This window comes from Drosophila sulfurigaster, chromosome 2R (assembly GCF_023558435.1).
Source record: "Drosophila sulfurigaster albostrigata strain 15112-1811.04 chromosome 2R, ASM2355843v2, whole genome shotgun sequence".
Taxonomy (NCBI): domain Eukaryota; kingdom Metazoa; phylum Arthropoda; class Insecta; order Diptera; family Drosophilidae; genus Drosophila; species Drosophila sulfurigaster.
Window position 1 is genome coordinate 32,185,234 of NC_084882.1, and position 13,806 is coordinate 32,199,039.

Consider the following 13,806-nt stretch of genomic DNA (forward strand, 5'->3'; position numbering starts at 1 on the left):
TAAATATGGAGGCATGTCGATTTCGAAAAATACTAACAATTATATACTACACCGTATACATTTGCACTATCGTATGCAAGAAAACATCAGAAATACCAACTACAGCGCCTATCGATTGCCTATGTTGGTAACAGCAAAGATATTTTCAAATTATGGTCACACGCGCAAACACACACGGCTCGCAAGTGGAAAAATTAAAGTGGACAAATATTCAACAAGTTGCACATTTAAGGCAATTAAGCAGACGCATTTGTTAATTATAATTGCTGCGGCTGAAAATCTTCACGGTTAAGCGTCAAAGGCAAGCCAGCAGAGTGATGCCTAAAGTAGTGGAAAATGAAACAGCTGCCCATGCAGAAACCACACACCGGCCGCAATATTCATAACAAAACTCACACACACACTGACACAAATCCATAGAAAACAAACACATACACACACCCACGCACATTTGAGTCCAGTATTCGCAGAACGCACTGCAAACTGAGTGCAATTCGAGCATAAATTCAATTGAGATTTAATGAACAACTACTCTGCTAAATGGCTGCGAAAGAATCATTTCGCGAAAGGCAAACTCAGGAATTGGAGGTTATAAAGGTAACCGCACTTTCTTTGCCCACCATATTGAAAGTATGATGAAATAAATGCCGGCTATTTTTTCAGTCAATTTTCAGCACCGATGTCGAGGACTTGAGACCACAAAGTGATCCCACACAATGGAAGCCCACCGACATACGCATCTTGTTGAGTCCCCTGCGGGACTCTTCAAATGGGCTGCCACAAGCTTATGTGTGCACCAAGTTGCACGTTACTTGCCCCTCCAAGTATCCCAAACTGTAAGTTCTAAAATTAAAAATAATTTAAAATTCAAAATATTTGATTAATAATCACTTTGGTTGCAGTGCTCCCAAAATAATGCTGGAAGAGTCGAAGGGCATGTCGGATCAGCTGTTGGAATCGCTGCTCAATCAGCTGCAGGAACAATCTCAGCAGCTGCGCGGCGAAGTGATGATCTATGAGCTTGCCCAGACAGTCCAAGCATTTCTGCTGCAGCATAACAAGCCGCCCAAGGGTTCGTTCTACGATGAAATGCTGCAGGCGAAACAAAAGCGTGAACAGGAGCAATTGGATATGCAGAAGCAAAAAGAGACGCTGGAGCGACAGACGCTCATCGATGAGGTGGAGAGACGCAAAGAGATTTTCAAAACGGAGGCCAAGCGACGTGGCGAACCAAGGCGCAGCATGAGCGAGTCCAACAATCGACATCCCAGCTCTTCGGAGAGCTCGGAGAACTCGTCGCCTTATTATCGTGGACACACATATCCCAACAAGTGTCTGGATCATCGCAATACGGAAACGCTCTATTTCCACAAAATGGGCAGACAAATCCAAAGAGGCTGTTGCTTAGGTAATTACTATTATGGCATTGTGACAATAGGAATTGCTGGTAAAAGGCCTTATCCCAATAAGGCCCTTTCCCTTAGTTTATCGAAATGAGACCTAACTTGTTCACTTTTACGCAGGACACTCGCAGCGTGGTTGCATCGCCTACTCCGGAGTGGATATGCACAGTGGACAGCTGCTCTACATAACAGAGTGGAATGTGAAATATGCACAGCTAGAGCAGCCCTGCAGTGGAGGCAATGGCAAATGCCATTGGAGCGCAGAGCCCAAGTGTGCGGGTAATCATCGTGTGGATGAACTGATAGCGACCATAGAGAAACAGGTGGCGACATTGGCGCAACTGCAGCACAAGAATCTTATACAATACGAATGCGTGTTGTGCATCAAACGCAAGGAAGGATTGCTTGTCTATCTGGTGCAGGATTTCCTGCTAGGCACAAGTGTCTTCAGCATCTCTTCGACGCTGGGTTGGTGCATGGATGGCGCACGCATGGTGGCACGTGGCGTGCTGGATGCTTTGGTGTTTCTACACAACAAAGGTGTCTCCCATAGCCATCTACTTGACAGTACCGTGTTCATGGACAATGCGGGAAATATACGCTGCACAGACTTCTCGCTGGTGCCCAGTTTGTTGGAGCTTATCGGCGGCGCTGGGCAGAGCAGCAGCCGCGGAGATTTGCCTGCCTTGGGTGCGCTCGTTGAGTCGCTGATGTCAACCAACAGCTACGAGATGCGCGACTTTGTAGACAAGTAAATAAATATTTTAATTCTTGGTCAAATCAGTTTGTTAACTGCTTTTTCTAATTGCAGATGTAATTCAGATCGCACGCTGTCCGCCTCGGAGTTGCTGGAGCATCCGTTTCTGCGCCTCTACGTGGACAACACACAGCAGCAACACATGGCTGTGCAGCACACGCAGCATCGCAATTCTTTAATGCCACAACCCACGCACGCTCATTTGGCTGTGCAACGTGCTGTTGTGCCCTTTCAAATCCCTTCGTTGGTTTTGAGTCAATCTCGTTTGCGCACCGAGTTCGAGGTGCTGATGTATTTGGGCAAAGGCGCCTTTGGCGATGTACTTAAAGTGCGCAACATTCTGGACAATCGAGAGTATGCCATTAAGCGCATACCGCTGCCGGCGAGAAGTCGTCAGCTGTATAAAAAGATGACGCGTGAAGTGGAGTTGCTGTCGCGTCTCAATCACGAGAATGTTGTGCGTTATTTCAACAGTTGGATTGAGAGTGTTAGCGATGCAGATGCCGCCGAAATGGACAAAGTTCTGGGCGGTGATTGGTCACAAAGTCAAGAGATGAGCACAAAGCCAGCCAAGTCGCCGCAGCTTGGAATCGCTGTGCCGGAGGATGAGTCCGATGATGAGTCGTCCAGCATGTGGAATGGCTACATGTAAGTCCCTAACATAACTTTCAATAATTGTAACTAATTTAAATACTTTTGTTGTAGGCCACACATGGAGGACTCTGATTCGGATGGCATTGAGTTCGTTGACTCCGATGGCCAAGTGGCTGTCTACACTGACGATGATGAAGCTGACAATGACAAGGAGGAGAAAACCAATTCGCCGCATCCTCAGATGCAGGTTATGTACATTCAAATGGAATTCTGCGAAAAGTGCACACTGCGGTAAACTTATTTCAAACAGTTTCAACTAGAAGATCTTTAAGTTGTGCTGTTTGCTTTGCAGCACTGCCATCGATGACAATCTGTTTGAGAACACGGATCGCTTGTGGCGTCTGTTTCGCGAGATTGCCGAGGGTTTGTCGCACATCCATCAGCAGGGCATGATTCATCGCGACTTGAAGCCTGTCAACATTTTCCTTGACTCGCATGATCAAATCAAAATTGGCGATTTCGGGCTTGCCACAACGAGTTTTCTGGCGCTGCAATCTCACGGTAAGCAAAACAAGTTTACTATCAAAAACATAAGTTTTTAGAATATAAGCAACTAAGAGATAATGAAACACAAGTTTTCACTAAATTTAATTAGTCATTAGGCAGAAGTGAAGTACTTATTACAGTCTAAAGTTACCTGTAGTTGTTCCTACTTAGCTTACATGAAAAAAGTCATTAATAAGATTGCCTTTTCAGCGGAATATCCAACACATTCAGCGACACAGCATGTGACGTCGACGGAAGATAACACGGGTACTGGAAAAGTGGGCACCACGCTTTATGTGGCGCCTGAGCTGACAGGAAATGCTTCAAAGTCTGTGTACAATCAGAAGGTGGACATGTACACGCTGGGCATCATACTGTTTGAGATGTGTCAGCCGCCTTTTGACACTAGCATGGAACGCGCACAAACTATCATGGCATTGCGAACAACATCGATTGTTATACCTGACAAAATGCTGCAGGATGCGAAGAACGAGAAGACCATAAAGGTTAAGACTCTATAATTCAGTAAATGATTCCATATTGAATTCCCTCTCTTTCCTTGCAGATGCTACGCTGGCTGCTTAACCATGATCCCGCCCAGCGACCCACAGCTGAAGAGTTGCTTGTCTCAGATCTGGTGCCACCCGCTGAACTGGAAGCCAATGAGCTGCAGGAGATGCTCCGCCATGCTCTGGCCAATCCTCAGAGCAAAGCCTACAAGAATCTCGTGGCACGCTGTCTGCAGCAGGAAAGCGACGAGGTGTTGGAACACACTTATCATTTGAGCAGCAGTCGCGCCATGAAATCCTGGAATTCGGCCATCGTTATCGATGACATTGTGTCTCTCAATCCGCTCATAGAGTTTGTCAAGGGCAAAGTGGTGAATGTGTTTCGCAAACACGGCGCCATCGAGGTCGATTCTCCGCTGCTGTCACCGCTCTCCTCACGCAATTGCAGCGCCAATGCGAATCCGAATGCGGTGCATCTAATGACCCATTCGGGTTGTGTGGTGCTGTTGCCCTGCGATCTGCGCACACAGTTTGCTCGACATGTCACAATGAACGGCGTGAATCTCATACGTCGCTATTGCGTGGATCGTGTTTATCGCGAAGAACGCGTTTTCAACTTCCATCCGAAGCAGAATTACGAGTGCTGCTTTGACATCGTTACGCCGAGCACAAACAGCCAACTGGTGGATGCGGAACTGCTTTCGTTGGCCTTTGAGATCACCAGCGAGTTGCCCAGGTTAAAGGAGCGCAACATTGCCATACGCATGAATCACACGAATCTGCTGCGCGCCATTCTCATCTTTTGCAATGTACCCAAGTCACAATATGGCACTTTATTCGAGGGCTTCATGGACTTTATTGAGGGTCGCATTTCGCGATTCCAGTTCCATTCGAGCATAACGGTTATCATGGAGAAGTCTCGCACTTCTGCGCAGACCTTGATGGACATGTTGTTGGCCAACTTTTTGCTGACCAACTCCAGAAGCAGCGTTGATGAATCTGCATTAAAGTCGCTGATGCGAGGCAAAGGAGAAGCTGCTTCGTTAGCTCGCGGCGCTTTGCGGGAGCTGGAAACTGTGGTGGCATTGGCTTTTAGTCTGGGCGTGAAGGTGAGTTAAAAGTTTGCACTTTGTAAAACAAATAAAACTTTATTGACAACTTATTTTTGCAGTGTCCCATTAACATCTGGGCCGGTCTGCCAATTAGTTTTGAGCGCGCTAGCAACGGTGGCATTGTCTGGCAAATGACCGCGGACCTCAAGCCCAATCGCTCGGGTCATCCTTCAGTGCTGGCCATGGGCGAGCGTTATGATGCCATGCTGCACGAGTTCCAGAAGCAGGCTCAAAGTTTTAATCCCGCTCTGCCCACACGTGGTGTGCTCAGCGGTGCTGGACTCTCGTTCTCGCTGGACAAACTTGTGGCTGCCGTGGGCATGGAGTATGCCAAGGATTGTCGTGCCATCGACATAGGAATCTGTGTGTGCGGCACTCGCACCCCTCTCAAAGATGTCACCTACATAATGCGTCTGCTGTGGTCCGCTGGCATACGCTGTGGTATTGTGGAGACCGCCAGCGGTTGCGGCGAAGAGGCGCAGGATTTGGCTCGACTGGGTGCCTTGCATGTTATCCTGGTGGCTGAGAATGGAGCGTTGCGAGTGCGTTCCTTTGATCGCGATCGCTTCCAGGAACGACACGTGACGCGCCCCGAACTCGCAGAGTTTATACAGAAAATGATGCGCAGTGAGGCAGCTAACGGCGGAGCTGTCGTTGACTACAGCAGTCAGATGTCTAACATGAGCAACAGCGGAGGCGGTGGACGTGGCGAGAATGGACTCAGCACATCGGGCAGCAGTGCGAATATCAAGAGCAGCTACGGTCAGTTGCCCAATTTGCAGGTGATCTTCCTCACCCACGACAAACCAACGGCCAATTATAAGCGACGTCTGGAGAATCAGGTGGCGCATCAGATGAGCTCAACGTTGGCGCAGTTCGTCAAACAGGAGACGTTTGTGGTGCTGGTGGTGGATTTGCCGCCAGCGGTGTTAAATGCCATAGTTGGTGCCATCAATCCGCGAGAGATGCGCAAAAAAGAGACTGAACCCGAAATGAATTTTGTGATCGAAAGGTGAGAGAAAAAATTGTAGATCTTGATTTCTTTATGGAATACTAAATACAATTCACTTTCTTGCAGATTTCCGAAATATAAGCGCTATATATCTGAAATACACGAGGAAGTCGTGGATCTACTAAGTGATGCCAAGACACCAATTGTGGCCTTGTACAGCATTTCCGATTCCTATTACCGTGTCATCATCTAGGACAGCAGACAACAACCAATTAAAACAATGGATACCACTGATGCTAATTTAGTTCTAGTTCTAAGTCATCCTACTTCTAGAGAAGATTGCAAACACAGTTTTAAAATGTTTTTTGAAAACGCGTGCCAAGACATTTTATAAAAATGGCATAAAAAAGAGAAATAGTGAGAGTAAGAAGAGAGAGTGATGAATCTTCAATTGATTAAAGCATATTTTACATAGCAAATTATAGTTCGCATTGTTTTCGAATTTTTAAAGGTTTTTTAAAGCAACTCCTTTTCGAAAGAAATGAATCTTCACTGATTATATTTTAGTACTTTAAGTTTGTAAGAAATCAAAAATGTTTTGCAATTTTTTAAATGTATTTTGTTAACTATGTTGTAAAAGTATTTTACATGAAACGTTTTTAATGTACACCAAATTTATAACTTAAAATATGCAGTTCCATGTCTAAGAACAACGTATCAACAACATAAACTAAACAACTGCCAGAGGAGAAGGAACAGCTTCGTCTCACGAGGAGGAAGACGACGATTCATCTGCCGCTGCTGCAACCTTGTTGTGACTGCGTGTGATGCCAATCGCCGGTCCCTGAAGCACTTTACGTGAGAGTCGCATGAAACCGGAGACGGGATCACGACCAAAGTATTTGACTTGAATGTCCTGTCCCACCTCCAGCCCAAGCACCGAGGGATGTGCAATCTTGCGCTGGTCCAGCTGCGAATTATGCAACAGCGCTGGAGGCATGCTGGGATACAGAATGACCATGACTCCTGTGTCTCGGAGTTCTGTGATTTTGGCAGAGTAAATTCCACCGAATTCCAAATCCGGCACTCGTTGCTTCTGCATGTAGCCATCGATGAGCTCCTTGGCTTCATCCATAGCTGCCTGAGAGGGCGCAAAAACAGTGAAATTGCTGTCGTCGGCGGGTGTGAGAGAAGCGCCCGTCTCCAGATAGATGCGCTTCATGTGCAATCCACTGGGACCGATGAGCTGCGAACGCTGATGCGGCTCTACGCTAAGATTTTCACTCACAGGCCAGCACTCCTTGCGGTATTTGCTGGGAAAAGAAAAGAATAAGTTATAGAAATAGTATATGAAAATATTGCAGTTCAACTCACCGTGGTTCTCTGATGGCTTCACCCATGATGTCAAGTATTTTCGACTTGGCATCTGTGGCTTTTTGCAGTGATTCCATGACTACTTTCAATGGTATTCCGGGTATCTTGAGATCCGCTTGAATGGCCGTGAAACCTTTACGTGTGCCCGCCACTTTCATGTCCATATCGCCCATATAATCCTCAATGCCCAATATGTCAGTCAATATGCGATAATCCTGCAGATGCTTCGTATCATCATTCTCGTATTTGGTGACTAATCCAATGGCCACTCCAGCAGCAGGTGCTGTGACAGGCACACCTGCATCCATCAGCGCCAAGGAGCCACCACAAACGCTGGCCATGCTGCTGCTACCATTCGATTCGAGCACCTCCGATGTCAATCGCACCGTGAATGGATAATCGTGTGGCAGTGTGGGCAACAATGAACGCTCCGCCAATGCACCATGTCCCAGCTCACGACGTCCAAGTGGCCCAATGCGACCCACTTCACCTGTGGCATACGGAGGAAACTCGTAGTGCAGCATAAAGTTTTTGGCTTTCAAGCCGCCGCTTTCAAGCGCTGCCAGCGTGTCCAGCTTCATGGCGCTCTCGGGTGAATCCAAGCTGACGGTGCAAAAGACTTGCGTCTGTCCACGTTGAAACAATGCGGAGCCATGCAACGGTTTATACATGTCCACCTGGCAGTTAATATTCCTGAGACTGTCGTAATCGCGGCCATCACAGCGACGATTGCGCTCAAAGATCAGTTCACGAAAGATGAGACGACACGTGCGATTGAACTCCTCGCCAATTGCCGCAGGTTCAATATCCGGATACGAAGACCACACTTTATCAATGACATTAGCGCGCACATCGTTGACGGCCATGTCCCGTGACAATTTGTCGTGCTGTTCGTCTTGGAAGATCTCACGTAGTCGCATCTCGCACATGCTGCGCACAGCTTGCACGATTTCTGGTTCCGGTTCTGGCATTGCATCCACTGTGCGCTTTTGTCGGCCATAGGATTTCTGTAGTCTCTCGATTTCGTGTATGATGAATTGTGCTTCGCGAGTGCCTTGTTTGATGGCCTTGAGCAGATCCTGCATCAGCACCACGTTGCCTTTGCCCTCAAGCATAACAACTAGATTCTGTTTGGTGGCCGAGACAACCAAGTCCAGTTGCGAGGATTGCAGTTCACGGCGCGTGGGATTGATGAGCACTTCTCCATCACAGAGACCAACACTGTAAGCATAAATTGGAGTTCGTTATAAATTGGAAATTGTTTACATTCTGATACGAACACGATTTGAAATTCGGGTCTTCCCCCTTTTTTAAATATAGACATTTCACAAACTTACCGCACTGCGCCGATGGGTCCATTCCAGGGAATATCACTTAAAGAGAGCGCCATGGAGGCGGCATTGATGGCCAGTACATCGGGTGAGTGAACCGCATCCATGGCCAACATGTTGCACACCAGTTGCGTCTCATTGCGGTAATCCTTATTGAACAGCGGACGGAGCGAGCGATCTATGAGTCTGGCCGAAAGAATTTCCTTCTCCGAGGGTCCCAATTCCCGACGCATAAAGTTCATGGGAATGCGTCCCGAGGCAGCGTTCTTAAGACGATAATCAACCACGAGCGGCATAAAGTTCTGGCCTGGAGTAGGTTTCGCTTTGGCTACCGCAGTGACCATAACAGCGGTGTCGCCCATTTGGCAGACTGCGGTGCCATTGGCAAAGCGCGCCAATTTTCCTGAACTTATGGTCATGTTGCGTCTGCGAAAGTTTTGAATGAATTACGAAATTGTTTTGCGTGAGGCATGAAAAACGTGTAGTTACCCATTGCTGAAATTGACTTCCACGGTGGGCGCATCGCTGTGCACGCTGCTCTGCAGACAACGTTGGTCATTTAGGCGGGCTATAGCCAAACATTTCAGTCGATTGTTTAGCAATTTCCATGTTTTCCGAGTGAAAATCATTGCGAATTATCTAAAAGCAAATGTGCCGGTAACGGACCTCGTGTAATCTTCACAATCACACAATGCGCAATGCAAAGCATTCATAAAACTGAATGTATGCTAGAAATATTTACACTGTTTTTTAAAATTAATTAAAACCAATTTTACACCTCGTCTTAAACATTTTAATAAACAACAAACTACTTTTAAATTCACAACTTTTGATCCTCACTCATAACAATAGTGTTATCGGCATTTGTGACGTCAGCTGTTTGCGATAGCAACTCTAACAGTCGCGTAACATTTATCGAAATACAAACGTGTTGCATACAATTACGATGTTACGCTCTCTATGCTGCTGTTTTATTACAGCGCATGTTAAACGCCAGTGACTGCGACTGTTATTTAACAGCATTTGTGTTACGAACGGACGTGGGTGTAGTATACCTCTTTTGCTTGCGCGGACGACGTATAAATTTACTACAACTTCAAAAGGTTTTTGGTTAATACACAAGACGCGTCGTGTAAAAAAGCCGCCGCAACATCTTATATGCAAAAATTGAACGTGCGTGTTGTGTGCTAGAGCCAAATTAAAAAAAGTCGCAAGTGCTTGAAAATTTTTTTGGCATTTTGTGTGTGTTTCATTGGATCGTCGCCCCGCTGCTGTCGCCGCTGCCGCTCTTGCTCTTTCTCGTACGCGTGTGTGTGTGTGCCGTGTGTGTGAGTGTTTCGCTGCGCGCGTGAGTTGGTGTGTGTGCATGTGCTTTGTAAGTGTGTGCGTTGTGTTGGCCAAAAGCAAAACGCAAAGAGAGCCGCTATTGTAGCAGCCGCAACAACAACAGCAACAACACCGACAACAACAACAACAAAAAGAAGAAAAACCAAAATCGACAAATGCGGTCAAATTAAAAAAAAAACAACAACAAATAAAAGTACATATTGGTGTCGTGCAACAACAACAGAAACAACAACAAAACAGAAAAATCAGCAGCACAGTGAAGCAAAAGCAATAATCCCAAAAAGCAAAAAAACTTGCCTGAGAAAGCGTGCCGCCGCTGCCGCTATCGCTGCCGACGTCGCCGTTGACGCTGTCGCGTGTGTCTGTGTGAAAAGCCGGAAAATTGCTGCACTAGGCGTTGTCGTTGTTCGCGTTGCACAGTGAGACCCTTACTTAATTTCTTCTGCGAATTTTGTGTGTTATCATCAACGGCGCCCGCTTATCAGGTCCCCATTTCTGATTATTGCGAAAAATTCCGAAAAATAAAACCGCATACTAAACCCGTGTATTAAGCACAAGCTAAAAAAAAACAAAGCAAGGTAAAAATTCCTCATTTACTAACGATACTCTTACCTCCTCCCCATTCCCTCCACTTCCTTTAAGTGTTCACTCACTCCACATAGCCGTCTCTGTCTTGCCCACTTGGCAGTCAGCTGCGCCCATTTGTCTGTCGCCTTTTAATTGTCACACCTCATTAGCTGGCTGCTCTGCAACTCGCCTGCATAAGTGCTTTAAAGTATTTACTGTAATTTACACGTTGTCTGTCTCTGTTACGCTTTTGGACCCCGCAATTTCATTAACGTAATCGATGCCTTTGATGCTGTTGCACTGCTGATGCATTGAGTGCTTTATGGCCTGCCACTGAGAGTGAAAGCGTTGCGTTGCGCAGCGCTGCGTTGTTCTGCTATTCTTATCACTCTTGTTGTTCATGTTTATCGGTTGAGGCCTCTTCAACCTCTTCTTGCTATTGCTAGCACAACAGCCGACAGCAACAACAATAAGACAAACACGACGACACTCATTATGCTTTGCGCTCTTCCGGTCGCCGCCGCAGTTTGTGTCGCTTGTTTATCTTGCTGTCTCTTTTTTCCTTAGTGCACGCACTGTTATCGATAACCTTGTACAAATACTATATATCGAAATCATTCAATAACGCTATGTTTAATAAACACTGTTTATCGTTGCTAATAAGCAATCAATCGAATTGAATTACCTGAAACTGGAATAATTTAATTTAGACTGAAAATAGATAATCAATTAGCAGACTGTCGATTTCAATAAACTTTCAATAATTCACAGAATTTTGCGTTCTCTTGAAATGCGCTGATAGGCATTTAGAAATATTAAAGAAATGCTAATATTTTGAGGACTTTCAAAGAATTTGAACAGATTATATTGATCTATAGTTACTATTTCAATAAGCTTTTATAAAATTCACAGAATTTGGTGGCGCTTTAAAAGCTATTTAGGAAAATTAAATAAATAAATATGCTTTGAGTGAGAATTTGCATTATATTGAACTTATGTTATCTACCGCACATTTTATAATTCATAGAACTTTGTGTCCACTTAAAAAAACGTTGACTTCAATAGTTTATATTGATCTACAGTTATTCAAAACTACTTCAACTTAAACTTCATATAATTCACAGAATTTAGTGTCCACTTAAAATAATGCCGATAAGAAATATTCAATAAATATGAATCAGTTGAGGGGGAATTTGAATAGATTATGGTGATTGAACTAATTCAACCTAAACTTTATATAATTCACAGAATTTAGAACCCACTTGAAAGCGCTGACAGGCATTAAAAAAATATTAAAACTAAGTTAAAGTCCTTCAAAGAATATTTATAAATAGCTCACAGAATTCACTTAAAAAACGCTGATAAGCATTATACTAAATAAATATTAATATGCTGATAACTTTGAAAGCATATGAATATATTCTATTGAAAGAGTTTTAAATAATTTACAGAATTGAGAGGTTATTGAAATGCGATGGTAGCCATTAAAAGCTTGTAATACTCGAAGGATTTAAATGGATTATATTTAAAACATTTTGAACAACTCACGCAAAGTGTTCGATATATATTTGTAGTACATACATATAGAGAGAGAAGTGTATTTATTTGCTGTTGCGTAGTGTTTTGTTGTTATCTTCTTTGCATTTGTTTTTGTTGTGTGTCATTGTAAGTGACACTGATTGCCGATTGCCAGACAGAGCTGCATAATTAGGGAGCGCTTAGCATTTGCTGCTGATAGCGTCAGCCGCTTCCGCTTCATCACTCATCAACGACGCTGAGCAGCCGAGAAGAAGCAGAGGCAGAGGCAGCGGCAGCAGCGAACGTCAGCAGCGGACGTTGCTGCGTTTTCAATTTGAAGGACCAACTGTGACCATTAGAGAGAAGTTGCTTTGCGAGCAACAGCGTGTGCTTGGCCAGAGTTGGCCACATGTGGCGTCGATGGTCACATTTCCATTGTGTCTACTCCTAGCCAAAGTGGACAGCGAATATATACGTATATATATATAATTTTTGTGGCACCATAAAAAGCATTCGAGTGGCGTTGCCGATGGGTTTTGCTGGCGTCACAATTGCAGGAGGGGCACAAACAGAGAGACAGTCAACGAGACGAAACACATATGGGTCGAGAAAATACAATACACATGATGTGTATATTGTCTGACTGCAAAGACAATAAACCATCAATGAGCAGGACGAGCCGAGCCGAGCTGAGCCGGACGAGACCAAACCCCAAAGCAAATAAAACTCAATCGAATATTATTATCAACAAGAACAGGACAACGACGCGCCCCAAAAACAAAAACAGCAACAGTAATGCTGAACCCATTCGTGTTTGGCTTGGCCTTTCCTGTCTCGTCCTGTTCTAGGATTGGGGATTGGCCACATGCTGCTCATCGTTTGCACGCGTCATGGCGTTAAAGTGCCAGTCTCCCATTCTCAATCCACTTCCACTTCCACTTCTACTTCCTCTTCCAATTCCAATTGCAATCCCAGTTCTGGCCTCGCCTTGCGCCACGTTTCGTTTCGTCATTGGGCTTTTGGGCTCTCTAATTTGGCGCGACTTTGACACTTGTTAGCCAATATGTTTTCGGCCATGTTAATGGCCAAACGGAATTGATATTAATTGCCGCACACCCACACCACACTCTCTCCCCCACTTGTCCTGTGGGCGTGGCACTGGGAGCAGCTTTACATTGAGTGTGTTGCTAAGCGTCGTAGTCTATTAGAAAGAATGAAAAAACAGTCGCATGAAAATCAGCTTAACTCATTTTTGCGACCAACACAAAACTAGACAAGAGCCAAAAAAGGCCAAAACGGATTATAAACTTTGCTCGCATTATGTGCACAACAATGCTCGCCTTCCACATACCCTCTAACTGACTCTTTAATCGATTTCCCAGCTACCTGAAACCATAGAAAACATATTGTACTTGTTGTGGTTATATAATGCTGTGTGTGTGAGATGACTCCTAGTTCATTGTCAATTTCGAATCCAATTAATCCTTGCCGTTTTTCCCCAGAATTTGATCTTATTACCAGCTTCTATTGTGTGTGTGTATGTGTGATGATTGGATTTGACATTTGTAGTTGAAGTTGTAGTTGTAGTTGGAACTTATGATTGTCGTCTCTAGTTACGAGTTAGTTTCACAACAGATACACAAACACTCAGAATTCAATTAAAGTGTTGATACCAAAATCAAATTGAAGAGCCAAGAGATGTGAAATGATTTTCAATTTCTGGGGCAGCATCTAATCAGCTTAAGTATAATCTTTATGTGTAATTTGTATATGTGCTAGGAAAACATTCCCAAAAA

At 44.8% G+C, this 13,806-nt stretch overlaps 3 protein-coding genes across 3 annotated transcripts in view; 2 read left to right on the top strand and 1 right to left on the bottom strand.

Annotated features, from left to right (window-relative positions):
* Positions 1 to 122: 122 nt before the first annotated feature.
* On the top strand, positions 123 to 7,018 carry LOC133838066 (eIF-2-alpha kinase GCN2). Its single transcript, XM_062269019.1, has 11 exons — positions 123 to 597; positions 664 to 836; positions 903 to 1,408; positions 1,524 to 2,154; positions 2,215 to 2,808; positions 2,866 to 3,045; positions 3,107 to 3,315; positions 3,511 to 3,806; positions 3,866 to 4,918; positions 4,981 to 5,933; positions 6,000 to 7,018. The coding sequence occupies exons 1-11, from the start codon at positions 541 to 543 to the stop codon at positions 6,124 to 6,126; spliced, it is 4,779 nt and encodes a 1,592-aa protein (XP_062125003.1). The 5' UTR covers positions 123 to 540; the 3' UTR covers positions 6,127 to 7,018.
* Positions 6,250 to 9,431, bottom strand: LOC133838067 (polyribonucleotide nucleotidyltransferase 1, mitochondrial). The gene is made up of 4 exons (XM_062269020.1): positions 9,068 to 9,431; positions 8,585 to 9,004; positions 7,248 to 8,468; positions 6,250 to 7,186 (listed from the first exon to the last, which is right to left on the bottom strand). Exons 1-4 carry the CDS (start codon positions 9,205 to 9,207, stop codon positions 6,640 to 6,642), a joined length of 2,328 nt encoding a protein of 775 aa, XP_062125004.1. The 5' UTR covers positions 9,208 to 9,431; the 3' UTR covers positions 6,250 to 6,639.
* Positions 9,432 to 9,595: 164 nt separating this feature from the next.
* Positions 9,596 to 13,806, top strand: part of LOC133838068 (G protein-coupled receptor kinase 2) — a 58,506-nt gene continuing 54,295 nt past the window's right edge. The window contains exon 1 of the mRNA XM_062269021.1: positions 9,596 to 10,503. The gene's annotated coding sequence lies outside the window, so the exon portion shown is untranslated. The remainder of the gene's footprint in view (positions 10,504 to 13,806) is intronic.

Coding starts and splice junctions, on each gene's coding strand:
- LOC133838066 (XM_062269019.1), top strand. CDS start 541: ATGGCTGCGAAAGAATCATTTCGCGAAAGGCAAACTCAGGAATTGGAG. Junction 598..663: donor AGGAATTGGAGGTTATAAAG/GTAACCGCACTT, acceptor CTATTTTTTCAG/TCAATTTTCAGCACCGATGT. Junction 3,316..3,510: donor TCTGGCGCTGCAATCTCACG/GTAAGCAAAACA, acceptor TTGCCTTTTCAG/CGGAATATCCAACACATTCA.
- LOC133838067 (XM_062269020.1), bottom strand. CDS start 9,207: ATGATTTTCACTCGGAAAACATGGAAATTGCTAAACAATCGACTGAAA. Junction 9,005..9,067: donor GAAGTCAATTTCAGCAATGG/GTAACTACACGT, acceptor AAACTTTCGCAG/ACGCAACATGACCATAAGTT. Junction 8,469..8,584: donor GGACCCATCGGCGCAGTGCG/GTAAGTTTGTGA, acceptor TTATGCTTACAG/TGTTGGTCTCTGTGATGGAG.